Source organism: Apis mellifera, linkage group LG10 (genome assembly GCF_003254395.2).
Source record: "Apis mellifera strain DH4 linkage group LG10, Amel_HAv3.1, whole genome shotgun sequence".
In the NCBI taxonomy this organism is placed as follows: domain Eukaryota; kingdom Metazoa; phylum Arthropoda; class Insecta; order Hymenoptera; family Apidae; genus Apis; species Apis mellifera.
The window spans coordinates 1,254,939-1,266,425 of NC_037647.1; the positions used below are offsets into that span (position 1 = coordinate 1,254,939).

The 11,487-nt window shown below is 38.6% G+C and overlaps 1 protein-coding gene across 1 annotated transcript in view; it reads left to right on the forward strand.

The window, feature by feature from the left end:
* The window catches only part of LOC102654435, a 35,787-nt gene extending 24,300 nt beyond the window's left edge, over positions 1–11,487 (forward strand). The window contains exon 2 of the mRNA XM_006558235.3: positions 10,574–11,487. Coding sequence (XP_006558298.1) covers positions 10,574–11,049 — 476 coding nt within the window. The 3' untranslated portion in view covers positions 11,050–11,487. The remainder of the gene's footprint in view (positions 1–10,573) is intronic.

The following is an 11,487-nucleotide window of genomic DNA, read 5'->3' on the forward strand; positions in this document are numbered from 1 at the left end:
CATATTAATCTTTATTAGAAAAGAATTATTATATTTATGAAAGTGGAAAATAGAAGAAGGAAAGTTAAGTTTCAAAATATTCTGAATGCAATGATTTCCTTCAGGACAATTTTTAAATCAGTATGATGTATTTGCAATATAAAAAATAAAAACAACTGTATATCTGCTATAATCATTATTTCATACACGCATCGACATAAATCTAAATCATCATTTATGTCAAGTAGTTAAGTACAAAGAATTTAGTTGTTATTTCATAGCAACTTATATAAGTAACCACGGTGGTTAAATTATTGTTCGTGAAACGCATGTAACTCACACTTCTATTTCCTCTTTTAAAATTTAATTATATAATCTATTTGTATAAAAAATAAGAATATTTTATTTTCTTGTAAAATATTTGAATCGAATAACTTTCGTTCTAATATTTCTGATAAGTATTATTAGATAAATTTAATATACAATATAGAAATACCGGAATATTAGAAATTGAAGCAATAAAAAAATTAAGAATATTAAAAAATTACCGTTAAGATATTAAATTTCCATTAAATCTTATTAACCGAAATCATTATCCATGTACAATTAAATGAAAACTTTATCAGAAATTACGTACAATGTTATTATACAAATAAAGTCAAAACCGGAATGAAAAGTTAATCAAAATAATTATACAAGACATACATATCACAGGTGTTAAATTCTCTGTACGGTATATCGAACAATATATGTTCTCCCCTCCAGTCCGCCTAATGAAACTTCTACCTCCGTGAATCTTGTGTACATGCTCATAACTATAATCCTTCCTTCCATTCACCGACGCGATTCATCAACACGCGAAATAGCCGAGGAAAAATAGAGCTCACGCAATTAAACGATTAACCCTAGCCCAGGCTCAGGCGAATGAATCTCGTAATCGACACGGAGCTGAAGCCCACTCCATTGTACCGTTGCGTTCCATTCAAAACAAAAGCTGGCTCTCGTATTCAACAGCGAGCTAAAACGCGCGCATGTATAGCTGAACGGAGGTTGGAAAAAGCCACGAAAGGCCGAGTGTTCGGTTGCGTATTCGGATCCGTTTATTGAGTGCACGGCCGGAAGAGAGACGGAAGAGGAAAAGGGAGGAGAAGGAGTGGAACCAGAAAGGGTGGAACGAGGAGGATACGGCGCGAAGAAAACGGTGGTGATGCCACGCGCGACGGAGATACGTCGGAATTTTAATATTCGTTGGCGGATTGGGCAGGAGGGGGCCGGGGATGTAATCCCCTTGACAAACGGCCGCCTGCTCCCTGATGCCTCTTGACAAACAGGGGCCATCGTTTCTCGCGGCGCGGCTTTCGAACGAAACAAGCGGACGTGGAAGAAGAAAAGATCCAAAGGAATATTTCGAGGGAGAGAGGCCTTCTGGATCGAATCCAAGCGGTTTCGCCGCGCTTTGTCGCCGAAACAAATTGCTCGTTCTTCTCGGGCTTGGTGGGTTTCGCCTTGCCCTAGCGATAATTGCATCGGTCGTGCTCGACGAGTTCGTGAACGCGCCGAGGAAAAATGGCGGGGACACCGGGGATCCTGAGAACTCACTGATTTCTTTTTCAGCCGTGATCCACGAAAACGATGAACGGCGGCGGTTGAAATGGTTCTGAAAAGTGGTTAGTCAGCGTGCATTAATTTTTCTGAAGAAATTTCTATAGTTATGTAGAGATTCATTGAATCGTTGTAGATTTCCATGATTAAATACTATTCTAGTAGAAATTATTTAATGCATTTAATTATTATATCGTGTATATCCTAAACTCTCTGAATTTCGAACAATAGTATTCATTGAGTTAGAACGGCATATCGAGAAGTTATATTACAACAAAGGAATAACATTAATGATTCATGAAATGGTCAGGAATACTTGGTATATGTGTTCACGTTTAAAAAATAAAATCTATTCTTAAAATTAAGTCAGGGAAGATGTCATCAAAGAAGAATCTATCAAAGAAGAAGATTTTTTAAGAAGATTAATAGAATAATGATTTACAATCAATCACAATTCTTTATAATTGAAAAAGATTTCATTTTATAATTATAGTGCAATTTATTTTTAAAATTCTTTTCAAATTTTGTATGTAATTAATAGATATAATCTATTATGATTTACATATTCATAAAGTATATAAAGATTGATTGATCTTGAATGGAAATTTTTAGAAAAACAATTAAACTTTATTCACAATATTTTCAGAATTAAATATTCTATTCTTTTAATTCTTCTTTCTTATTACATTGAACGGTAATTTTACTTTGTTTCAACCTACCAATAATTAGTCACTTATCGATGATTAATATTCTTAAAAAGAGGAAACACGAAGGGACACATAACATATTACAGAACAAAGATACTAGTAAACTGTGGAGTTGCCGTCAACGAATGTGACGGAATAAAAGAGAAATTCTCGAAGTAGAGTCCTCCCAGCACCACAGCCAATATTAATATCGTCGAACGTAGCCAACCTCGTGGCGAGATTCCTCGGCGATTCTATTTCTAACTCGTTCCTAAGCACCGTAAATCGTGGCCTCTTCGCGGTTCGTGGTTGTCCGAGGAACAGCTGCGTTTCAAGAGAATCCCAGAATTCCACGGGAGGAATATCCGCGAAGACCAACCCCATTCATCTTATCTATGCGGCCAACAATTATCCGTATCTCGTTACGATCTCGTCCGTGGAAAGGCTCGACCTAATCGACAATCTCGTAAAATGCGCGAAACGAAACATTTTCTTCGCGTGTCTAATGAGAGTGGGAAAGTATTACAAACCTGGAGTTTATTATAGCGAGAAGAAGAGAGGTCGCGAGGAATCGCAGGGAATCTCGAGGAGGAGAAGAATGCATCCAGACGAGAGATCGTGCCACGCGCACCACGTCAGAACCGTGGAGGAGGAATGGAAAAATGGTGGGCCAAGGTGAAAAGGGGGAGGTGAGGACGCGAGGGGCGGTGATGTACAATTAATTTCGAAGCGTCGCGACGAGAGGGGCGCGCCTCGGTGTGGATCTGCATGCAAGAACAATTAGCTACACCTCCTTGTGGCCTGGCTCCGCGATAAATCAGCGAACCGCATTACCGCAACGACCAGCGTGCACAATGCCTGTAATTCTCGCCCACTCTGCGAGACGCAACACACCGTCGACTGGACACAGTCTTGGACGCCGATAAAGGACAACCTCGAGAACGTGGTAATGAGAGGATGGACGTGCGTCTTTCTTTCTCAAGGTGTGTATTACACGTGGAATCGTTTTGCTGGCTTTCGGTGGATGGAGTGTGACTCGGGGATGAAAAGTTTCTTTTGTAAGAGAAATTGTAGATCGTGATCTTTTGTCGAAAAAATTCTTAAGTATTCGTGTCTTCTTGATCCTCGGCAATTTTAAATGTATCTTCTTCGAATGGCTTGTCCTTATTTACAGTTCCGATGAATAATTGTCTATTTTACAATTCTGATATACTTTAAGTAAATAAGATAGATATTTTCAAGAGACTTTCAGTCACGTCCATCTAAAACTTCGGTTCGTATTTTTCTTTCGCCAGTCCCAAGTATATACAATTCGTGTTTGCATCTTTAACGCTTCAAGCTCTGCCCCTCCCCTAATAAACATTTGCAGCGATTCCCTGCATCCTCACAAAACAAAGGAGATAAGATTCGAAATGTGAACCACTCTCCAATTCTACGAATCGAGTACGAATGACGAAGGCTCGTAAATATTTTAACCACAACCATTATTACTCCAACTCCTTTTCAATGCTTATCCAAACATCTCAATCGACGTTCATCAACGTTCACTCAAACGTTCATTCGTCTTAAATATATACAATATACATATATATATATATATATATGTTTTATCTATACTAAGGGTCAAGATAAAGGAGTTAAAATACACTGTAGATATTTAATAAATCGCCAAGGAAGTTGTGCGAGGAACAATGGGTTAAGACTCGTAAATGTAGCCGGTGGAAGGGACATCGACAGGGCGATAAAGCCTCGTGGAAAGAGTGTGGCGTGCACGCGCGCGTGTTCACGGCGGGTGAGCCGATGCCACGACGAGCAAGCGCTGTTATCGTGTATCGGTACATCGAGCACCCGCGCTTACGGCCGATCGAGCGGAAACCTTTACTGCCTCCGTATCCGTAAATCGCCGTGGCGCTTGCCGATTTTATTTACTGGCTTCGCGGCCACGATGGAATCCTCCAAAGGGGGTGGCGGCCACCCAGAGAAGGTGTATTTTTTGCCGAACGTGGCGATTTATCGCCGCGCCCAAGACTGGACGCTCGAGAACAATACCATAGATAATGGACACGGAATGGTTTTCGTAGAAACCGGATCACCCGTTACGTTCTCTTTTAAAAGTTCTCCTGGAAGTGAGGATTCTCAAGAATTTTCATCTCTGTCAAAGAAATGAGAATTTAATGCGGAAAGATTACGTTAAAAGAGCTTCATGTTTGTTAAAATTAATTGAATGTATGCATAGGCGATTCATTTGATTTTAATATTTTGATTTTATACCATTATAAAAAAACAATTCTGATAGAAATTTGATTTGAAGAGAATATATTATTATATATTTCTTTCGTAAAGAATATTTAATCAATTATTATTTTTTTAAATGGAATTATATATATTTTTTAATGCATCGATTATTACAGCTCGATATTCTCTATAAAAAAGGTATTCTATATATACTTAAAAAATTATTTAATAACAGTAAAAGGTACAAGAAAAATTAAAAAAAATACGATTTATGAAAAGATATATGTACAGGATATTTTATTTGATGAAAAATGTTTCAAATGAAAGTTGAAAGGAGATTGGTATTTTATTTTTGAAAAATAAATGTAATTTCATTTCAATTTTTCATAATTCCTTTTATATAAAACATTTTTTTCTATAAAAATTTGCTTTTTTCATTCTATTTCGAAATTTAATTTAATAAATTATTTCACCTATAATAAACTCGATTCTAAACGAATATCCAAAATTGCCAACATTCATCATTGGATTCCGATTATTACGATCAACCCATCTATACGCGACGTACTTTGTTGCTAAACTATACACAAGCAGTAGCAATATTACGTATCGTGCACGTACAACGAGAAGCGGTTTTCGACGTTGCACCGAGATTCCATCAACGATCCATCAAGGAGATAAAGGGCGGATCGATTTGGCCCGAGGCACGGGGAACGGGTTGAAGTCTTGTGTATATATATATATATATATATATATATATATATATATATATATATATATATATATATATATATATATATATATATATATCTGTGGCAAGAACCGTGCCGGACTAGATTCACTTGATCAATCATTCCGACAGTTGAAGGATGGATCGACTCGCGATGTTTACGTACATAACTGTCGGCTTTGAAATTTCTTCTCGTTACCGGTTTTCCCTTTTCCTCAACTTTGGTACCAGCCATGAAACGAGATCGATCTCGCAGAAACGAATTTTTATCCGTTCGATTTACTAACTAATCCTTTGGAATATTTTTGCTACACGATCACTCGTATTCGTGTACATCAGAAGAGGGAAGAGAGGCCGACTTCTCGGGGAACAAGAGCGACAGGCCGCGGGGGCGGTCAGACGGCATTAAAACGCGCGCGAGGAGAGAAGCTCGCCTTCCTCTTTCGCGGCAGAGAGGCAACAATTGGAGCGTAATTATGAGCTGGGACGACGGGTGACTCATATCCAGTGGTCGTTTCGTGGGTCGCTCGCTCTTTCTTTTCTCTATTCTGTCCTTCCCCTTCTCCTCCTCCTACTTCTCCTTTTCTTGCGCCACCCGAAGGAAAAGAAGTGTCTCGTTGTCGGCGTTTATCCGCCTCGAGCTTGCGGTTTCTGACCGCACGTTGCGACAACCACGGATCTAAGGTTTCGCTGGCCCCTATATACGCGTGGATGATTAATTCTCGAGAATCGTTTGCCGAGGTAAATAATTTTTGGTTATAGGCGTGGGTTGCTCGGTCAAATTATCGTATTTTGGGTATTATAATTAAAGTGTCGTGAACTGTGTTCAAGTGAGTACATTGACGAAGATTATGCAAAAGAAAGATTACGTGTGTAAATAATTTTATGTTTTTCGATTTATCTTTATAGAATCATTTTTTATCTTACATTTTTTTTCTAGAGACTTTGAAAGAAAAATTTGTGAGAAAATTTATCAAGTTTAAATTTCCAGGACAGGATCGATCTATTGATCTTTCACGTAATTCCATTAAGGACTTAAAACATCTGAAAATTCCTCTCAATTCACCAAAACCTAAATACCCTAACTCGTAACCCAAACATTGATCCATCGAAACAGCACTTAAACACGCCCTAAGGGCAAGCCACTTAAATGAATCGCGAAACCCTTTTGATCCTCCGACTCCTCTCTCACCCTTTCAATCATCCCATGTACGCAAACTCATTCCTTCCAGTAAAGTAATCCGTTAACGGACGAATGAAAAGTCTGCTGGCCCCACGATCAGTCATCGGCATTCTGCCTGTCATCGCGTACCGCCTCGAAGTAATCGTCGCGTCACTCGTGCCCCATAAAATCATCACGGATTTGTATACGTATAAGTATATACGTCCCTGACGTGCGAAGGCTGCGAAGCGTAACGCGCCCATTCATCCCACACCTCGTCATCGGTGTCCGGGTTCCGGAGCAGGACGGCATGGGAGCGCACGCGTCAGGAAACGACGACCACGCACACGAAATAGTAATGCTTGCACGTATGCTCTCGCGTGTTTTCGCATCGTGACGCGGCTTGATAGTCGTTAAGGTTTATCGCGTTACCTTGATCTGCCTGTGTTGTGCACCTAAACCTGTCTTAACGAGAATTCAGATGTTAGATCGTTAAATAAAGTTTCTACGGATTTTTTCGATCGATTTTTTCTCTTCAAAAATTATCGTAATATAACAAAAATTTAATAGATGAGTGTATAATATAATTTAACAGAAAGAAAAGAAATAGTAAATAATTTTAATTTAATGTAAATGTAGATTAGAAAGTATTTAAGATAAATGAATATCACAATGAATAAAATTTAATTGAAGTTATTGCATTTAATAATTGATTAGTTTATTAATTAAAATTTATTTATTTATTTATTATTTTCTTAGTTATTGTATAAAGATATATATATTTATTATTAGACTCGAGGTTTCAATTGGAAAGATAGGAAAGCAAAGAATTATAGTACGAATTCCTCGGAGACCATCGAATAGTCTGCAATTGAATTTTGAAGTTATAAGCAGCGATCGAAATAAGAGAAAAAGAAATGATGAAAAAAAGAAAAGAAAAAGACAAAAAGAGAAATAAGATAGAAAGCAATCACAATCGACAATTTTTCGATTTTCTTCCTTCATTCCTTTCTATAATATTCTTATTATAGATCTATTCTCTCGATTCTAATTGTCTCATAAATCGTTAATCAATCAATAAAAATATAATTTGGAATCCAATCTATTGATAACGATCGATTCGTTATGAATCACCTTAGACTATCAACCATGTGGGCAGATCGATTTCGGGGATGAAGAGAAAATCATCGGGGGTGTTCGTAACAAGCATGTAGGTTGTCATAGACGTGTAGGCAGATCGATGGAAATAGCAGCGAGAAGATAATTGATCGAAATTACAATAGCGCCACCTATTGTAACACCGAGGTAGATGCTGATGAACAAAAACGTAGGCGAACCGATTAGCTTTCTGTTCCACGTAAATTCTTCGTTCCCCTTCGAATTATCGAGAATTATATTCCAGAATTTTGGTTTAACAACTCCCAACAATCATCACTCTTCTTCCCGAGAGACTTTCTTCGTTTCGATACAGGAAACGGGCAAATCGAAAACAATCCTCGAAGCAATTTAACAGCACCGCTTCCGCCCCATTTTCGACGAATCCTCGAAACAATTAGACCCTTTATGAGGCTCGTAGGGCATTAAGAAGCCGCAAAGAAGATGCGTTTCTCTCGCGTCACGGCCGAGGGGAGACGAGGAAGTTGTTTAAAGTGACGCCAGCCACGTGTTCCTCCTAGCTCCAAGTGCCGTGGGTAACAGTGTAGTCGTGACAAGAGTTCAAGAGGGACGGTGCATCATTCAAGACGATAAGAAAAAGAAAGAGAAACAGCTAGGTGGTTTTATCTCTAGATAGAAGATCCTGTTCACCACTGTTTTTTTTTCTCCCCTCTCTTTTTTCCTCTCTCTCTTTTTTAAAGAAAAATCCATTAGAAACAACGAAGATGTTGGATCGTTATTAATACCAACGGGAAGTCCATTATTCTGGCTTGAGATTTAAGCACACTTTTAACCTCACCAGCCTTATGCGTATTTATGATTTGTTATCCTCCGTCGGCCACTGGGCCCATTACCGCCTCTCGCTTTGCGCCTCGGCCGATCCACGACCTACGCGTTCCGATGGGATAGAAGATTTGTTGTGCGTAAATCACGCGTGTGAGAGCTCGTCTTCAACCTCGCCACGCTTCCACGCTACGATCGTGACTATTTATTTATCTTTTCCTTTGGCCCTGGGATTAATTGCGATCGACGTGGATACGGACGCAGAATCTTCTCGCGATTCGTGGGAAACCCGGTAATCGAGACGTTCGCGATGAAGCGAAGTTGAAATGAAACTGTGTCGCATGCGATGGATCTGATTCTAGAGGTATTCGGGAAAATCTGATTTTGTAAAAGAAATGGTGAAATTGAGAAAGTATGAAACGAAGAAAATTAATAACAAGTATACTTATACTTTTTAAAATGAATTGTTAAATTTGAAGAAAAAATTTGGCTAATACGAGATTCTATGAAGTTTGAATATTTTTACAATTAATTATTTTATATAAATTTGATTTTTATGTTTCGTATTTAAAATAAAGATATATGATGTAACAAAAAAGATTATAAAACAAAATCTTTGATTCAATCATAATCATTGTTGAAATATTAAAAAACAAAACAGAAAAGAAAAATAGATTTTCGTATAGAAAATATTCTTATTTTTTAAATTTAAGAAATAAGATTTTTTGGTTTAAAACTTTTTTAAATAATATATTTCAGACAATTTTTACAATATTTTTTTATAAAAAATTTACAAAAATATATGTAAAAAAATGATATCAAACAAATTAACAATAATAAAACTTAAGAAAAAGATTTCTTCCTCATTCAGATTTTTTTTAACTCTGAAACCTTTTTATCTTTTACCATTGAACCGAAATTTACTGCATTCCTTCAAGATGATTTCACAATTATTCGCCAAGAGGAATACATTAACCAATGTTTTTCCATTCGAATGAATAACCCAATCGCTCTCGAAGCTCGTTTAGGACGTGTCTCGAGTGGATCCGCAAACTCGCCCATGAATGAACTCATCGACGACGCTTTTAATGGAATTCACGCCGGTTTCTAAGTCCAACGCAAACTACACGTGGCAAATATTTGTTGCAGCGGTGGAGGGAAACAGGGGAGAGGAAGGGATCGGATACGAAGTTAAATGGTTTAATGCGAAAACGATGGTCGCGGACGCCAGAATGGATCTGAATGCGGATCCCCTCCACTCCCCGCAAAAGCTTTGAACCCGTTTGCTGCCGGGGGGGAATGAAACTGTAAAGCGATTCAAAGAGCTAAGGAAACATTAAAGTTTTAAAGCGGTAGCCGTGCACCCAGGGTTGTTAAATTCCTGCCCCGTCGTCGCCCTTCACCAATTTCATACGAGAAATCATACGACTTTGCGCGAAACTTCCGTATCGCGTACGGAGGAAGGGTTTAATAATCTTCAACCGGGGTGGTAACTCACTGCCACAATCGATGAACGGGTTTAATGCACTTCCGTGCGCGAAACTTGCCCCTCCCCTCCCTCAGACTTCGATTCAAGCGAGGAACTTTGATGTGATTCACTTAACGGGTGTAGTGTATCTTCCACTTTTGCGATATTTCTATAACTTTCTCGTGTAGTTAGGGTTTAAGTGCGCGTGGAAGGTATACATACGAGAAAATTTTACGATAACAAGTTTATTTGATGTAGGAGATTTTTCACGAAGTTTTCGTGATTAAAGTTTTGAAATATTAGTCAATATCTTTATTTGGAAAAATACTATATCGTACTATCGTACTATTTTTTTATGTTCATTAAATTTTAGACTAATTGTTGAAAGATTTCTTCCGTGAAAATTTCATTCAATCCTAAATGGAAGTACATATGTGTTTTATTATATTTATTATTTTATATATATTTTTCAAATTTTTTGTAAAAAAGAATACATTTCATTGAAAAATATATAATTTAGATAATTCAATATTTTTCCTAAATAAAACTACGTAAATTCCTATTTAATTACGATATCCACGTCTCATACCTCATCTAATATCCGTCCCATAAATACAACATAAATACAATTCAAAGACTTAAGTATCCCCGAACCTCGTGGATATATCATCCAAAACTCGAAAATTACACCCAACCCCATACTCCTGACAAACTTTCCAATAACAACGGACGCAAATAATAACTATTCTCTCCTTAAACTTTCGCCAGAATAGAAGCAGAGACAGGCAGCGATCTCGACAGTGTGCAGACAGACAGACAGTTGCGAGTCATCTCGAGTAAGATCGTGTGGTGGCCCCACTTTCCACGGAAGAGGAAAACGGGCACGTACACCGGCCGGCCAGGTGCGCGTATTTGCGCTACGTCTGAGAGGACAGTACGTACCGTCAAAAGCTGGCCCGTTCAAACGCAGACGGATGTGTTTCCTCAACCCGTCTCCGTTCCCTGGAGCTTTCCATTCTGCGATTCCACAGAACGGTATACCAGGCGACCGCGGTGCACACCGCGGCCGGTTTGCGTTACCACGGCGACAGTGGGCTTCGAAGGAAGGAGTCGAAGGAGTCGGTTACGAAACGTAGCTGTTCGGCCAACCGGGAAACAGAAACGGACGGACGGCTGGGTTTGGGTAGGGCATCTCCGTGGGTGGATCGTCGGCGACCAGACCTCTCGATTAATGAGCTACGCGTGTTAGACGCATGTAGACACGGCTCAGGTACACGTAGACGACCGGACCTCGATGCTATAAATTGGTAACTCGCGTAGAATTAGAGGGAGAACCGTATCGAGAGTTGCGTCACGCGTCCGTCTATTCGAATCTAGCGACAGGTGCATCGCTCCCGCCATTATCAGACTATGGGGTGCATAGGAGATTAGAAACGGTGGACAGGTATCGGTTAGTTTTGTGAGACTTTCCGTCGCGACTGTGCATTAAGAATGTGGAGAATTGTCGATGTCTCGTTATGTCTCTTAAGTTTTATCTATAAAAGTACGACCGATGTGGAAATTAAGTTTTTTTAGAAATCGTATGTTCGCGTATTTATTTGTATACTTCGTATTCGTAAATCGTAATGCAAAGTTTAAAATGTTAAAATTATCGCACAATTTTTTCGTATTTAATAAATTCATATTT